The 18,329-nt window shown below is 39.9% G+C and overlaps 1 protein-coding gene across 7 annotated transcripts in view; it reads left to right on the plus strand.

The window, feature by feature from the left end:
• The window catches only part of PLD1 (phospholipase D1), a 261,776-nt gene that overhangs the window by 163,409 nt on the left and 80,038 nt on the right, over positions 1–18,329 (plus strand). For all 7 annotated transcript variants that reach the window (XM_088839115.1, XM_088839120.1, XM_088839100.1 and 4 more), the window contains 2 exons: positions 5,821–5,931; positions 12,863–12,951. In XM_088839115.1, the coding sequence (XP_088695241.1) occupies positions 5,821–5,931; positions 12,863–12,951 (200 nt within the window). The remainder of the gene's footprint in view (positions 1–5,820; positions 5,932–12,862; positions 12,952–18,329) is intronic.

Genomic DNA, 18,329 nt, shown 5'->3' on the forward strand with positions numbered 1-18,329 from the left:
TATAGCAGGAAAAAGGTTTGGGGAGGTGGGTGGGAGGAAAGATGATTCTGAAACTGCTTATGCACAGAGTTTATAAAAGAACTTGTTTTCTCCCTAAAAAGAACAAACTAGGTTCCTGAATGCTATCATTTCCATTTACGATAAATGACCAAGACAGAAGACATCTGACCTGTCTATTAAGATAAAAGAAAGTGCTTGATGCCAAATTAGCATCAACGTGGAATCGATACATGAACTAATACCTTTTATTAAATTGGGCAGCTTACAGTAGAAGAGTCATTTCTTAGACAGTCATTGCCAAGAAGTCCTACGAAAGTGAGGGAAATAATCCACTGGAGCCTTGTCTTCAATCTCTCTGTCTATTAAAAGAAAAGAAAAAATATGTACAGGCAAATGTAAATGGCATTCCAATTATATGATTGGAAGAATTTGCTCTTCCACTTGGGGAAAATGTCCAAATGACACTCCAAATGATGTCAGTGTAGGAATCAATGTTTCAAAGAACAGCAAAATGTTTTGTTCACTGATAGAACAAAATAGATACTAGGAAAGAGGGAAAAATAGCCACTTGGCATTTCTAAGGAGGTTTCTTAACCTGGAAGTTGTTTTCCATTTACAGACCAGGTCCTCACATGGTAAGACTTCTGTGCAAGTCGCTGTGGGTCTTGGCTGGCTGAAGCCGCATGAGCAGGGAGTATTTACCCTGTGCCCAGCATTGCACTGATTTGTGGATTATCTCATTTTATACTTACCAGTCTTTAAGTTGTGTTCTCTTTGACCCCTTATTTTTACATATGAGGAAACTTAAGACTTTGAGAGGTTAAAATAACACAGTGAGTAATGGAGGGGATGAGACTGGATTTTTAGCAGTCTGACTCCAGAGCCTGAGGCCATAGCTGCTCAGCAGAGAGACTGTCTCCAGTAAGCCCCAGGATGGTTGCAACCACCAAGGGCCCCAGCAAGGCAAAGCTGCATGGCATGCTTGCCTTTTGAGATCATCCTTGTGGCTGCAGAACCAGATCCAGCCCCAGTTCTCCTTTTGTTTCATTCCAGCTTCCAAGAGCCCTCAACTATATGTTTTTTCCTAGGACGTCTCTTCCCTTAAGTCTTGTTCATCAAAAAGTATATTCTCTTCCATCCCTTCACCCTCAAGTTTAACTTTTCACTATTGCTTAGGCCAAAGGATCATCCTATTGGAATAATGACTTACTGTGATGTGTGTGTTGATGACACTTGACTATAGGTGAATGGTTCTTAGAAGGAGGAGCTTGACATTCCCTGTGATCCAGTGTCTAGGACTCCATACTTTCACTGCAGAGGGCCCAGGTTTGATTCCTGGTCAGAGAACTAAGATCCCACAAGCTGCGCAGCGTGGCCAAAAAAAAAAAAGGAAGAATTTGGTAGTCTGAGGCAGATTCTTGAACACAGTCCATTTCTGCAGTTTCTTGCCTGCAGTGCTTCTCAACACAGACTGGAAGAATGCGGCTCAATAATCTGACCACTTCTTTTCTCTTCCTGACCCATGCCACTTGTGAGCTGCAACATGGAGGCCAACTTCTGTGTGAAAGACAAAAACCGTACTTTTGTTCTGTGATTGACTTGGGAGCTCAGAGAAATAAAAAGGAATTAAGATATGTACTGGATTTATAGGGAATAAAAGCATTACAGTAAGAGAACAGGAACTAGGGACAAATACAAAAAAAGTTTTGAAAGTTTTTCTTCAAGAAGAGATTTCTGCATTTTAGTCCACATATTCAGCTTGGGCCCACTACATATAAGGGGATTAGAGCTTATGGATAAAGAGAAGGTTTTCCTTTAAGTCAAAAAATAGGACACAGTACAAAGGAAAATGACTGGTTCTAGTTATAATCTTGAGGCTAAAGCACAGAATTAGAAATATGTCCTTTAAAAAGGGCATACATATACTTTAAAATTGTGTAGTCAAACTTGAGATTTGAAAAGCATGGGTTAGATATGAATCTCAATGTACTTGGGGCAGTAAGATAAGCCACATTTCTGTGTATGTGAGGGGAAGTTTGAGGTTTGTCTCAGTTACATTGGTTTGAAACAGAAATGTTAAGATAAGTTGGTCAGGCCAGTTAAGAAAAGAAGTGAGTAAATCTTAAATTTAAAACAAAAGTAAGTCAATCAAAATGTCTTTGGCTTTCTTGCTAGATTTGTTTGCAAATTTCCTAGATTATCAATCATTTAAAGCAGTTGAATTGAATTGTACATAACCTTAGGACCCCTGGTTTAGTGGTAAAAGAGAAATTCATAATTTTAATTATCTTGTGGTAATAAACAGATTTTAGCTAATCAAAATCATAATAAATGAGTAATAGTCTCAAGTAATTTTTTTCTGTATTATTTGAAGGATATGTTCAAGTTTAACCAAAAATGATGACTTTTTTAAGTTAAATGAGTTTACATTTTGAAAAAATGATACAGGTTTGGATTCAGACAACAAGACACATAATGCTAAACCGCCTTAGGGTGTAGGTAACCATCTACCTTGTATGGTTTTATAGGCATCAGGGGTAGGGTTTCCCTCTACTTTATTTATGCTCTGCCACAGGCTGATGACAAAATGGTCTTCTTTTGGCTTACAAATATACTTATTATAAACATTTAACTGCTTCTAGAAAGGAAAACATTTACCATTATCCTTCACAGGAAAGATGGCAAATATGTGACCTTCATGCTTTCCCTCCTGGCCCCCATTTGCCATTAACCCAGATTTCTTCCCTCATGTGTCTAGTTCTAAGAATCCACTTTTCAACATAGCTGTCCAGGAAGCCACTTGGAATCAATTAGACTTGACCTTTGAGTTGACCCTTGCTCTACACTCCTGATTTATGTCTAATGTGAATAAGTTTATTAAATCTTTGAAGGAGCAAATTTTGAAACTGAGAAAGTAAAGAAAGTGTAAGGTGTTTGGATATGAGGGCCAGAGTAGGACATTACCACCAAGGGTAGTATATAAATTTTGCTCATAACATTTTAGGATGGTGTGTGTGTGTGTGTGTGTGTGTGTGTGTGTTAGTCACTCAGTTGTGTCTGAGCCTTTGCGAGCCCATGGACTGCCAGGTTCTTCCGTCCATGGGATTTCCCAGGCAAGAATACTGCAATGGATTGCCATTCCTTTCTCCAGGGAATCTTTCCAACCCAGGGATTGAACCCAGTCTCCCGTAATGCAGGCAGATTCTTTACCATCTGAGCCACCAGGGAAGCCTTCAGAAAGGTAGATCTGCCATAAATCAAATATCTGCTGTGTGCTGTATACAATGCTTTGTGTTTGTCATGCCATTTTTTTCCTTTACAGCAGCTCTGTGGGTGGGCAGGTGTGTGTATGAGAGAGAGAAAAACAGGGACAGACAGAGCAGTCTCAAGTGTTCAAAGGAGGAGAGCAAGCCTCCATGGTATTAAAATGACTTGTTCAAGGTGAGAGAGCTAGTAAGTGCAGAGAGAGAGTGCAGGTCGGTGTTCCTACCTTTCCAGTCCACTCTGCAGTTTCACACATTGTTGACACAGTAATATAGAATTGTATCAGGATGTGTGGCCAAAGAATCTGCTCAAGATGACCTACATTTTCAGAGCCATACACCTTAGCAACAAAATTCAACATAAATTTGAGTGAAGAAAGAATTGAAACCTCTATTTTTTTAACCTTTGTTATTTATGCTGATGAACAGTAATGCAGTTCCCTGAAGATTATGTGAATCAAGCTACTTCCCCAGTGTGCATTATATTTATCTAAGTTTTCCTTGTAAGTTTCCTTCTGAGATATTTGACTATTCTTGTTAATAGTTAAATGTTCTAATTTCATTATACATACTCATCAGATAGCATTAAATAAAATGCTTTTTGGGGAGCTATATTATAATAAGTACTTCATAATGAATAAAGAAATAACATTCTGGGCATGGCACAATCAGTTTTAGTAAGTATTAGGTTTGAATTTCAGTAGTCTTATATCAGTATGTGCAATTTTTAAAGTTATTGATTAAAGCAAGAATTTTACCAGACCTTTTATTTGTAACAGACAAAAAACTGATTTTGTATTGGATCATTTTATAAATTTCTAATAAGTACGGGCTATTCTTTTAATTTCAGTTGACCTCAAGAGGAACAGTTTCAGTACTCATTTCAAATCAGGATTAGTGAATATATTTTTTATAGTGATTCTTCTATGATAGCATTCTATTGCTTAGGGAAAGTCGAGTAATAAGTATTTATTGAGCACCTACCATACGCCCAACAGTATACTGAAACACTGGTTAGAATGCTGAAAAAAGTTACAACCAATGGATTCTTAGTGTTGAAAAAGGCTTCCATGTGGCCAGACTGTAGCATAGCTATAATCAGAAGCATCTATGGAATGATCTGCTACAGCTCAAATGCATCCTCTAAGGTTCTCATTAATAACACCAAACACTCTGTACCACTTACTAGGTGCTCAGCCTCCTTCTGCAAACTGCACAGTAATTCTTTGAATCCTCTTATAACCTTGCAAAGTGGATACTCAGTTTTATAGAACAAATCTGAGGCACAAAGAGCTTAAGGAACCTGACCAAGATGAAAGCCACTAGGTGGCTGAGCTAAGCTTTGAACCCAGTCTCACTGTGCATCCATGTGTTTACCATATACTAGGTGTCTGAGCTGGAAGCTCTTATTGTAATCCAGGTGGGAGCAGGTGAGTGTCTGAAGACAGGGAGGCGGTATGAATGAGGAACTTGATAGCTGAAGTGACACATCAAGGATCAGACAGTTAATTAAAATCAGAATCAAGGTTAAGTGTCTAAATGAATCTATTTGTATTTTAGAGTGTATTATTCTGAAATTTGCTGACAAAGATCTGTATAGTCAAAGCTATGGCTTTTCCAGTAGTCATGTACAAATGTGAGAGTTGAACCATAAAGAAGGCTGAATGCCAAAGAATCGATGCTTTTGAACTATGGTGCTGGAGAATACTCTTGATACTCCCTTGAACAGCAAGGAGATCAAATCAGTCAATACTAAAAGAAATCAACCCTTTAGGAAATTTCATCACAAGGGCTGATGCTGAAGCTGAAGCTAAAATACTTTGGCCAACTGATGTGAAGAGCTGACTCATTGGAAAAGGTTGGAAAACAACCTGATGCTGGGAAAGACTGAGGACAGGAGGAGAAAGGGGTGACAGGATGAGATGGTTGGATGGCATCACCGACTCAATGGACATGGGTTTGAGCAAAGTCCAGGAGACAGCGAAGGACAGGGAAGCCTGGTGTGCTGCAGTCCATGGGGTCACAAAGAGTCGAACATGACTTAGCAAATGAACAACAGCAGTTCTAAACAGTATATATTTGAGGGAAAAGAGTAATTACATTATCAAGTCAGAGCTAGGATGACCATATCATATGATTCAAACCAGGACACTTTTGAGAGTAAAAGTGTTACTAATACTCCAGGATTCTGGTATAATTGTGGGGCCATCATGGAATGAAGAATACAAATGGTCACCCTACTCACAGCCACCAAAAGAGGTGCTTCTGAAATGCTCTTTTTAGAAACCGCTACCTCCTGATTTCCAGTCATGAATGAAAATAAGCCTGGGTGGAAGAGCATATATTTAGGACTGGATTTCCAGCTGGCTTCTTTATTGTGGATTATATCTCAGGACCAGTTCCCTATCTACCTTCTCTCCCTCAGTGCATACACGTCACACAAGCCACTGGAATCAATTAGCTGTTTGGAAGAAAAAAGGTGGACTTCATTGTATTAATTCCTCTGGTATCATCTCCATTGTCTCACCTTTGCTCCTTTCTGACTGCTGCCTTATAGTTACTCCGCTCTGCTGCTGATTGGTCTGCTGGTATCAAGTACCATGAAGACTCCATCCATGCTGCTTACGTCTATGTGATAGAGAACAGCAAGCACTATATCTATATAGAAGTAAGTCTTTTTGAAACGTTTATTTATTTATTATTTATTTGGTGAGCTGGGTCTTGGTTGTGGCGAGTGGGACCTTGGTTGTGTGATGTGGTATCTTTTTGTTGTGGCACATGGACTCTCTAGTTGTAACACGCAAGCTCTGTAGTTGTGGCACACAGGCGAGAATGTCTGGGCTCATAAATTGCAGCCCATAGGCTCACTTGCTCCACGTTATGTGGGACCTTAGTTGCCCGACCGGGGATGGGACTTGCATCCTCTGCATTGCAAGGTGGATTCTTAGCTTCTGGACCACCAGGGAAATCCCTAGAAGTAAGTCTTGCTCGTTAAATTGGTATGACAATCTGCCTTCCTGTAATACCACACAAAGAGTGCAGGGTCCTCACTCAGGACTTGCTCCGTTAATGATTGCATGTTAAGATGTGAAGAGGTCACCTGAAATTTGACCTCCCTGGCATACCTGACATTCACTCTGCATTTTCATTAACTTGGGACTCTAATAGAAATTCCCCAAGTCCTTATTATCAGAATGTATAATGTTATTAGCAATACTTTGGCCACCTCATGCAACGAGTTGACTCACTGGAAAAGACTCTGATGCTGGGAAAGGTTGGGGGCGGGAGGAGAAGGGGACGACAGAGAATGAGATGGCTGGATGGCATCACCGACTCTGTGGACATTAGTTTGAGTGAACTCCGGGAGTTGGTGATGGACAGGGAGGGCTGGCGTGCTGTGATTCATGAGTTCGCAGAGAGTCGGACACGACTGAGCGACTGAACTGAACTGAACTGAACTGATGCCACCATGGAGATGTCAGTTTTGATCTGGCTTGAGCTGGAGGGTGTAGAGATGAGGCGTGTGCTGCTTCAGGAGAGCACATGCAGGGTAAGCTGTTAACCGGTTAACGTAGAGACCACTGGATGCCGTGGTTCAGGGATGTTGGAGCGGGAGAGGCAGGAAAAGGAACGTGGAAAAGGGAGAATATTGAGGGCAGGTACCACCTTCTTCAATTCCGTGTCAACTACTATTCATTATAAAGCTTTTGCAGATCCAAGGGTTTGTGTGTAGAGACTAGGAGAAAATCTGCAGGTACTAGTTTAGGAACCTTAATCGTACTTCAAAGTAGGTCTGAAACCAGCTCCGAACACTTGGAATAGCCTTTAAAAATAAAAAGTCGTGACCATGGAAAAATAGCTCAGAGCACATCTATCCTCTTTATTTTAGTCTTTTCTTTCCCACTGAATTTAAAAATATATGTGGTGAGGGACTTCCTTGGCAGTCTAGTGGTTAAGACTTCGCTTTGCAATGCAGGAGTTGGGTGGTTGGGGAGCTAAGATCTCACATGCCCTCAAGGCCAGAGAACCAAAACATAAAACAGAAGCAATATTGTAACAAATTCAATAAAGAGATGGGGTTGCTGGAGAAAAACATTCGAGCCCCACTTACCTTCTCCTTGAGTCCTAGCTCTTCCTTTCCATGAAGTTCATTAAAGGCAAGTGGGAAAGAATTGGAGCTTAATTTATTTCATAGGCCTAGAGAAAGAGAAGGCTGATTAAAAATATTAGCAGGCTACATTTAGTGTGGTGTCCTGGATGGGATCATACAACAGAAAATGGACATTAGTGGAAAAATTAGTAAAATCTGAATAAAGTCTAGAGTTTAATAAAACTAATACTGTTAGCATTACAATTTTAACAATTGTTCAGTAATAATGCACAATGTTAATAGCTGGTTCATCCATTGCCCTACATCCTTTTGCTTTGTCTCTTTTTCATAGATTAAATCTGCTTTTCTTTGTAATGTTACCATGGCAGTAAGCAAGGTCAGTAATGCCATGCGGGTACACATGGTTATGGACATAAACTTGGTTGAAATCCCTGTAGCCAAAGTAAGCGGTTGGCATTGACCCTCCTATATCCAAAAAAGGAGAAGTTGAAGGACGTGAGTGTGTGTTACAGCTGCTGAGGAATGTTAAGCTTCTCTGTGATAGGAATTCAGAAGAACAAACATGGTTTGGTAGCCCCTGAGATTTTGATTGTTTGCTGCCCTAACGGGGAAACATATTCTCAAATGAGTTTTTGAGCAAAGACTTCTTCTAAGTTTGTCTTTTGGAAGCTGTTAACAGATTTATGCACTGAAGTTTAAAAGCTTGTGCAATAGTAAAAATGATAATGTGGCCAAAGGATGATAATCCTCTTTTGAGTTATTGCCTATTTAACACTTTATTTTAAGATGATTAGCAGAGGTTACTCTGTGATGACTATATTTATAAATTACAGGTGTGTTAAAACAATTTGTATAGTAAATAGAATGTGTAATATTCATATTTGTACCTAATTTTCAGCAATCCTTTATGCAGCAGCTAAATCTTTCATACCATTATAATAATAATCTTGTACGTGGTTTTTTTTTGTAACAGTTTTAAATAATGATGCATGAATTTATAAGCAGAAGTACTTAAAGCAGAAAGAAATAAAAATATTTCTCCTTCCATCTTATTGATTGAATTATATAGTACAACATACTTGCAAGAGAGATTTATAACTACTTAAAATAGAAGTTCAGGAATAGTAAGAGACCTAAACAAATGTGGTAAGGCCAAAGCAGATAATAGGAAATAGTGGAGAAAATTAAACCAGGATTCTGCCATCTACCCTGTTCAGAAAGTAAACTTACCATGAGATAGAATGTTTGCCAATACAGGATTTTTAATCATAAGCATCTACACAGTGTGTCTGGAAAACCTGATTTCCCTATTAAGTTCAGAATATTCCTACCATTCTAAGAATATAATCTACAAGGAATTTGCATAATTATACAATTTTTTAGCTTTCTACTTGACTAAGATGATATGTTGCTGTTGTTCAGTCACTAAGTTTTATCCAACTCTTTGTGACCCCATGGACTTCAGCACACCAGGCTTCCCTGTGCTTCACTATCACATGTGCGCAAACTCTTGTCCATTGAGTCAGCAGTGCCATCCAACCATCTCATCCTCTGTTTCCCCCTTCTCCTCCTGCCATCAGTCTTTCCCAGCATCAGGGTCTTTTCCAGTAAGTCGGCTCTTTGCATCAGGTGGCCAAAGTATTGGAGCTTCACCTTCAGCATCAGACCTTCCAATGAATATTCAGGGTTGATTTCCTTTAGGATTGACTAGTTTGATCACCTTGCTGTTCAAGGGACTCTCAAGAGTCTTGTCCAGCACCCAGTTCAAAATCATCAATTCTTCAGTGCTCAGCCTTCTTTATGGTCCCACTGTCACATTTGTATGTGACTACTGGAAAAACCATAGCTTTGACTTCAGTTCAGTTCAGTTCAGTTCAGTTGCTCAGTCGTGTCCAACTCTCCGCGACCCCATGAATCACAGCACGCCAGGCCTCCCTGTCCATCACCAACTCTCGGAGTACACTCAAACTCATGTCCACAGAGTCGGTGATGCCATCCAGCCATCTCATTCTCTGTCGTCGCCTTCTCCTCCCGCCCCCAACCTTTCCCAGCATCAGAGTCTTTTCCAGTGAGTCAACTCGTTGCATGAGGTAGCCAAAGTATTGCAGTTTCAGCTTTAGCATCAGTCCTTCCAATGAACACCCAGGATTGATCTCCTTTAGAATGGACTGGTTGGATCTCCTTGCAGTATAAGGGACTCTCAAGAGTCTTCTCCAGCACCACAGTTCAAAAGCATCGATTCTTCAGCGATCAGCTTTCTTCACAGTCCAACTCTCACATCCATACATGACCACGGGAAAAACCATTGCCTTGACTAGACGGATCTTGGTTGGCAAAGTAATGTCTCTGCTTTTTAATATACTATCAAGGTTGGTCATAACTTTCCTTACAAGGAGCAAGTGTCTTTTAATTTCATGGCTGCAATCAGCATCTGCAGTGATTTTGGAGCCCCAAAAAACAAAGTCTGACACTGTTTCCACTGTTTTTCCATCTATTTACCATGAAGTGATGGGACCAGATGCCATGATCTTTGTTTTCTGAGTGTTGCCTTTGACTGTGTCGATCACAATAAACTGTGGAGCATTCTGAAAGAGATGGGAATCCCAGACCATCTGACCTACCTCTTGAGAAACCTGTATGCAGGTCAGGAAGCAACAGTCAGAACTGTACATGGAACAACAGACTGGTTCCAAATAGGAAAAGGTGTACGTCAAGGTTGTATATTGTCACCTTGCTTATTTAACTTCTATGCAGAGTACATCATGAGGAACGCTGGGCTGGAAGAAGCACAAGCTGGAATCAAGATTGCTGGGAGAAATATCAATAACCTCAGATATGCTGATGACACTACCCTTATGGCAGAAAGTGACAGATCTTTTTCGGCAATGTGATATCTCTGCTTTTTAATGCTCTCTCTAAGTTTCTCACAGCTTTTCTTCCAAGGAACAAATGTCTTTTAATTTCATGGCTTCAGTCACCATCTGCAGTGATTTTGGAGCCCAAGAAAATAAAATCTGTCAGTGTTTCCACTTTTTCCCCATCTATTTGCCATAAAGTGATGGGACTGAATGTCATGATCTTAGTTTTCTGAATGTTGACTTTCAAGCCAGCTTTTTCATTCTTCTCTTTCAACCTTATCAAGAGGCTCTTAGTTCTTTTTTGCTTTCTGACATTAGAGTGGTATCATCTAGAGAATGGTGCAACAGAGGATGAGATGGTTGCATGGCATCAATGATTCAATGGAAATGAGTTTGAGCAAACACCAGGAGATGGTGAAGGACAGGGAAACTTGACATGCTGCAGTCCCTATGGGGTTGCAAAGAGTTGGACAAGACTTAGTGACTGAAAGACAACAACAAATTTGCGTATCTGAGATTGTTGACTTTTCTCCCAACGATCTTAATTCCAGCTTGTGAGTCTTCCAGCCTGGCATTTTGAATGATGCACTCTGCGTACAAGTTAAATAAGCAGGGTGACAATATATAGCCTTGACCTACTCCCTTCCCAATTTTGAACCAGTCCATTGTTCCATGTCCAGTTCTAACTGTTGCTTTTTGACCTGCATACAGGTTTCTCAGGAGATGGGTAAGGTGGTCTGGTATACCCATCTCTTTCAGAATTTTTCAGTTTGTTGTGATCCACACAGTCAAAGGCTTTAGCATAGTCAATGAAGCCAAAGTAGGTATTTTTCTGGAATTCCCTTGCTTTATCTATAATCCAATTGATATTGGCAATTTGGTCTGTGGTTCCTCTGCCTTTTTGAAATCCAGTGTGTACATCTGGGAGTTCTTGGCTCGTGTACTGTTGAAGCCTAGCTTGAAAGAGTTGAGCACTACCTTGCCAGCATGTGAAATGAGCCCAATTTTATGGTAGTTTGAACATTCTTTGGCATTGCCTTTCTTTGGAATTGGAATGAGAATTGACCTTTCCCAGTCCTATGGCCACTGGTGAGTTTTCCAAATGTGCTGGCTTCTTGAGCACTTTCACAGCATCATCTTTTAGGATTTGAAACAGCTCAGCTAGAATTCCATCATCTCTACCAGTTTTGTTCATTGTAATGTTTCCTAATGCCCACTTGACTTCATACTCCAGGATGTCTGGCTGTAGGTGTGACCACACCATTGTGGTTATCTGGGTCATTAAGACCTTTTTTATTAGTTCTTCTGTGTATTCTTCCCACCTCTTTATAATCTCTTCTGCTTCTGTTAGGTCCTTGCTGTTTCTGTCATTTATTGTGCCCATCTTTGCCTGAAACGTTCCCTTGGTATCCCCAATTTTCTTGAAGAGATCTCTATTCTTTCCATTCTATTATTTTCCTGTATTTCCTCGCATTGTTCACTTAAGAAGGCTTTCTTATCTCTCCTTGCTGTTCTCTGGAACTCTGCATTCAGTTGGATATATCTTTCCCTTTCTCCTTTGCCTTTCAGTTCTCTTTTTTTCTCAGCTATTTGTAAGGCCTCCTCAGACAACCATTTTGCCTTTTGGCATTTCTTTCTCTTGAGGATAGCTTTGGTCACCGCCTCCTGTATAGTGTTACGAACCTCCATCTATAGTTCTTCAGGTATTCTGTCTACCAGATCTAATCCCTTCAATCTATTCACCACCTGCACTGTCTAATCATAAGGGATTTGGGATTTGATTTAGATCATACCTGAATGGTCTAGTGATTTTCCCTACTTTCTTTAATTTAAGCCTGAATTTTGCAATAAGAAGCTCATGATCTGAGCCACAGTCAGCTCCAGGTCTTGTTTTTGCTGACTGTATAGAGCTTCATCTTTGGCTACATAGAATATAATCAGTCTGATTTCAGTATTCACCATCTGGTGATGTCCATGTGTAGAGTCCTCTCTTGTGCTGTTGGAAGAGGGTGTTTGCTATGACCAGTGTATTCTCTTGGCAAATCTCTGTTGGTCTTTGCCCTGCTTTATTTTGTACTCCAAGGCCAAACTTAACTATTACTCCAGATATCTCTTGACTTCCTACTTTTGCATTCCAACCCCCTATGATGAAAAGGACATCTTTTTTTGGTGTTAGTTCTAGAAGGTCTTGTAGGTCTTCATAGAACCATTTGACTTCAGCTTCTTGAGCGTCACTGCTTGGGGCATAGACTTGGATTACTGTGCTGTGGAATGGTTTGCCTTATGGTTGGATTCAAACTATCTGGGACCAGAGAAGCCCAATGCTTTAGAAGAACTGGAAGTGGTAACAAAAAGTTGTGTGGAAGATGATATAAATGATATTGTTTAGAACTGCATGAGACCCAGAGTGAGAAGAGACTTCCTTATATAGTTATTCTCATATAACTTTATATGGTTATTCTCATCTCAGTTATTCCCAGTGTCATTTTCAGGATCAGAACATATCTGCTCAGGGAAATATTTTTTTTTAAATATCAGTGTAATTTTTTTTATTATAGACCACATTTTCCTTACATGCATACTTCTAAGATAGAAATTTATTATATAATTATCTCATTTATTTTGCACAGAACCAGTTTTTCATAAGCTGCGCTGATGACAGAGTTGTGTTCAACAAGATTGGTGATGCCATTGCTCAGAGGATACTTAAAGCTCACAGGTAAGGTTTTTAGCATTTTGGTAGAAGTTGTTACTACAGATGTTCTTGCATTTACTTCTAAAATGACTTTTGAAAGCCCATTTTTAAAATACTGTCCTTTCCTAGCAGACATGACTTTTGTTCAGCTAGCAGTAGGTTATTGAGTCCTTAAATCTGCGTCAGTTGCTGAGAATTTTTGAGTCCATTTTTGAGGGACTCTGAATGCTCCCAGAGCAGTCATTTTTTCCTGGCCAGTCTCTTTCCCACGCATTAGACTTGTGATTTGATTTATTTAAAGGCAGACAGTGAGTTGTGTTCACTTAAAAATCAAAGCAAAATAGTCAAAACATTTTCCCATGGGTTATATTAAAATTCTTGTTACCCTATGTCTGTTTCAGCTCATGTGATTGTTTTCTTTAATAACACTTTTATTAAGATATAATTCACATACCAGACAATGCACCCAAAGTAGACAATTCAGTCATGTTTAGTGTACTCACAGGGTTATGTGCAGCTATCTCTGAATCAATTTTACAACATTTTCATCACTCCAGAATGAAACGCCATACCTATTAGCAGTTACTGCCTATTCTTCCTTTTCTTAGCCCCTGGCAACCACTGATCTACTTTCTCTCTCTGTAGATTTGCCTGGTCTTTGTGGCATCTAGAAATGCCACATGTAAATGGAATTATACAATATGTGGCCTTTTGTGACTTGCTTCTTTCACTTAGCTAAATGTTCTCAAGGCTCATCTATGTTATAAAATGTATCAGTATTTCATTTATTTTTATTGTCAGGTAGTACCCATTATCTGTATATGTGTCATATAAAAGGACTTATCCATTCATCAGTTGGTAGATACTTGGTTTGTCTCTACTTCTTGGCTATTATAAGTAAAACTACCATAAATATTCTGTACTGGTTTTTATGTGCAGACATGTTTTCTTTATTTTAGGGGTAAAATTACTGGATCATATGGTAACTCTATGTTTAACATTTTAAGGAACTGTCAGAATATTTTCAAAAGTGGCAACACTATTTTACATTCCCATAGTATATGAGGTTTCCAGTTTTTCTGTATCATTACTAATAGTTACAATTATCTCTCTTTTTGACTACAGTCATCCTAGTAGATGTAAAATGGCATCTCATGTAGTTTTGATTTGAATTTTCCTAGTGACTGATAATACTGAGTATTTTTTTGTTTATTGGCCATTCGTGTATTATCATGTCCATTTTTAAATTAGGTTGTCTTTTTATTATTCAGTTGTAAGAGTTCTTTATATATTCTGCATACAAATCAGATTTATGATTTGCAAATATTTTCTTCCATTCCGTGTGTTTTCTTTTTTACTTTTTGATGCTGTCCTTTGAAACACAAAGTTTTAAATTCTGATGAAGTTCATTATCTTCATTTCCCTTTATTGCTTGTACTTTGGCTTCATAGCTGGAAAACCACTGTCTGGTCCAAAATCATGAAGATTTATTCCTGTTCCCTTCTAAGAATATTATAGTTTCAGTTCTTATATTTAGGACTTGATTAATTTTGAGTTGCTTTTTGTATATGCTGTGAGATAGAGGTCTAACTTTGTTCTTTTGTATGTGGAATATACAGTTGTTCAAGCAGCATTTGTTGAAAAGTCTATTCTTTCCCTGCTGAATTGTCTTGACACGTGGGACTAGTTCTTTTTATGACTGATTTTAGCTCTGTATAAGAACAGCAAAATAAAGAAAATCACTGGTTGTGGTTTCATCACTCAGTCATGTCCGACTGTTTGCAATCCCATGCACGGTAGCCCTCCAGGTTCCTCTGTCCATGGGATTTCCCAGGCAGGAAACCTGGAGTGGATTGCTCTTCCCTTTTCCGGGGGATCTTCCTGACCCAGGGATCTTCCTGACCCAGGTCTCCTGCAGAGAAGCCCAAGAAAATAATTACATTTTATTGTTTCAATTCATTGAACATATACAGTGGAGAATATTAAGTATATATACATTTGGAGCTTAAACCATTTTTTTACTTCCAGTATCTGTTTTCCACATATAAATATGTGGGGCTTTTTAGACCTAAGAACAATTTATAGTGGCAACTACCAGCATTTTTTAAATACTCATTCATTTATTTATGGCTGTGCTGGGTCTTCGTTGCTGTATGGACTTTTCTCTAGTTGGGGCGAGTGGGGGCTGCTCTCTGATTGCCGTGCATGGGCTTCTCATTGTCGTGGCTTCTCTTGTTGTAGCGCAAGGTCTCATTAGCTGGGGTCCCAGGCTCTAGAGCACAGGCTTACTAGTTCCGGTGCATGGGCTTAGTTGCTCCAGGGTATATGGGATCTTTCTGGATCAGGGATTGAGTCTTTGTCTCCTACGTTGGCAGGCAGATTCTTTACCACTGAGCCGCCAGGGAAGCTCACAGCATTTTATATGATTCACAATTTCTATCTACAGACTCTTATTGAATTTTCACAACTACTCTTAAAAGTAGATCATATAGTTTTGTTGTTGTTATTATGATTGCTGTACATTTTTATTTTTTCTGTTTGATGCGTTTATTAGCATTTAATACCTTTTCATTTTTTTAGTGATTGGTCTGGGGATTGTATCTTTTTCTTTGCCCCATTTTTTAAAGTTAAAACTGAGATGAAAGAGGTGATGTGCCTTGTCTGGGACACTAACAGCAAAAGGCAAAAACAACTTTGAGGCCAAGTGTCTGGACTTCGGACCAACTGAATCCCATAGAGGCTTGGCAGCTTGGCTCTGAGCCCACTCATGTCCAACTCTGTGATTCCGTGGACTGTAGCCCACTAGGCTCCTCTGTCCATGGGATTTGCCAGGCAAGAATACTGGAGTGGGTTGCCGTTTCCTACTCCAGGGGATCTTCCCAATCCGGGGATCCAAAAGGCATCTCTTGCATCTCCAGCACTGGCAGGCAGATTCTTCACCACTGTATCTCCACCTGTATCTCCCATCCATTGGCAGGATTTCAGACCACTTCAGGGTTGCTCCACATTTATAATCTTGTCCTCCCATTGACCAGTCATTGGTTGTAGGCCAACTTCGGGAAATGGGTATGACCTTGAATGAAGCAGGCTCTTTTGGCCTCTGGAGGTCAGATCCTGAGAAGGACCACTGTGCATGAGTGGTGAGGGGCAGCAGCCAGCACTCTCAGCAGCTGAAGAAATGGCTGTCTTGAGCCCACAGTGAGATGTCTGGGCAGTGCAGTCAACAATCCTGCAGGACCCGTTCCCACACATCATGATCACCATTTCACAAAAACACAGAGGGCTTGGCTCCACTCCAGCCTTACTGGATCAGGATGTCCTGAAGGGGAACCCAGGCACTTTTATTTGTAAATGTTTACAAGTGATTCCAGGACACAGCCAAGATGATGTAGTACTCATTTAGAACAGCATGCATACATGCATGTTAAGTTGGTTCAGTCGTGTTCGACTTTTTGCAACCCTATGTAGCCTTCCAGGCTCCTCTATCCATGGGATTCTCCAGGCAAGAATACTGGGGTGAGTTGCCGTGCCCTCCTGTAGGGGATCTTCATGTCTCAGGGATTGGACCTGTGTCTCTAAAGTCTCCTGCATTGTCAAGCAGGCTCTTTACCACCAGCGCCACCTGGGAAGCCCCTAGAACAGGATATATGGCCATAAATATTAATGACGGTCTGTGTTTTCACAAATGACCTTTATTCTTCACCTTCTCAAGTGCTTTTATTCAGAAAGTCACCATAAGACTGTTTTTGAGATAACTAAAAAACAGTCTGTTTACAGTTAAACATATACACACAGAGATTCCTTGCATCCTTTTCAGTCTCCCAGTTTTAGGGGACAATTTATGTTTATAAAACTGCATTATATTTCTGTCAACTCTTGCATTTTATTGATGCAGGAGTGTCCTCTTGGTCTCTAAAACACATTGAACAAAAAAGAAAAATAATTTTTTCGTGAAATTGAATTAAGTCACAAAAATACATTTAGTTGACAAATGAGCTCATTGGGCTGAGCAGTGAATCATGAATTTTGGAGCTGTGATCAGCTAATCGGGAGAGTAGGATGAATCTCAGCTTCGCTCATCCCAGTTAATAGTTCCCTATAGTATATGGTTTAATAAGTATCTGTAAGATTTGTTTTTAACTGTTTGGAACCTGAAAGGATATTTTTCCTTAGTATATTAATTTGTCTTCTGAAATCTGCACTTCTTCTAAAATTATAGCACTTTTTAGAGCTGGAAAGAACTTTAAGATATATTCTGATGGAACATTTCCCAGTGACCCTGGGATCCATGGTTAGAGAGCCTGGCAAGGTATCATCTGTTGCAGATTTTATCTCATGCCTGAGAGTACACGGAGCACATTAAAGATGGGCCATTTCTAGCTCATTCTGTAGAAACTGGGAAACAAAATCATCAAATTTCAAATTCACTGTGTGTCATTTCACTTGGATCTCACAATAGTCCCACTTGCTTTGACAGTCACTTCAAAGTGGTATGTGTATCACTCATTTGGACTTCCAGTAGTCACGCATATGTATCCCGGAATCATATTTCACATTTTCCCCCTTCTCTGTGTCTCCACATCTCCTGTGTTAATTCCAAATCATAAAATATATATTTATGGAATAATTTCAAACCTGTGAGTTTGTATTCTTAGGAAAAAGGTAAAAGGAGGCTGCCGGCAGCCTCCTTCTCACTGAGAGCCATCATGGCCATCCCCAAGCTTACCCCTCTCTCTTCCTTCCACTCTTAGTCTCAGAATTGCGCTGCCAGGGTCACATGCCTAGCAACAAGTATAATTTTGGCTATTGGAAAAAGAATTAGAATACAGCACAAAGCAGATGGAGGGAAACAGCAATCAGCATTCGCCCAGCCTGACCAAGGAACACAGGCTCTCTTCCAGAGCCCTCCCACCTTAGAGAGATCAGAGTCTTTAAATTGCCAACTTTTCTACCAGCCCTGGCAGCCCCACACCAGTTCCTGTAATGAGTTCTCTGATCCCCTTACTTTTTCCTGGTTCCTTCTCAGCATCCATAATTCTTTACAGAATTATGGCTGCTAAGCCTCCATGTTCTGATTCATAACCTAGAGCCTCAGAATATTGTTCACCCGTGCTGAACCAAAAATAGCTGTGGGACTCTCTGCAGAAAACAAAAGGTCTGCTCCAAAAACCAAAACTGTCCTGGAGGTGGGACCAGCTCTCAACCAGCTAGAAGTCTGTCTTTGACAACTCAAATAGGACTAGAGATCAGGGAGAAGAAATCATAATCCACAGCCTAACACTGATGCTTTGTACCATGTCTGAATAAGCCAAAAGACAGAGTATAACTGATTGATTCAACTAGAAAACGTAAAACATTGTGTGCCACACATGGATGGTTTCTGACGATGAAACCATTTTTGC

This window comes from Moschus berezovskii, chromosome 1 (assembly GCF_049115385.1).
Source record: "Moschus berezovskii isolate FMDL1 chromosome 1, NW_MosBer_1.0, whole genome shotgun sequence".
Classification (NCBI taxonomy): Eukaryota; Metazoa; Chordata; class Mammalia; order Artiodactyla; family Moschidae; genus Moschus; species Moschus berezovskii.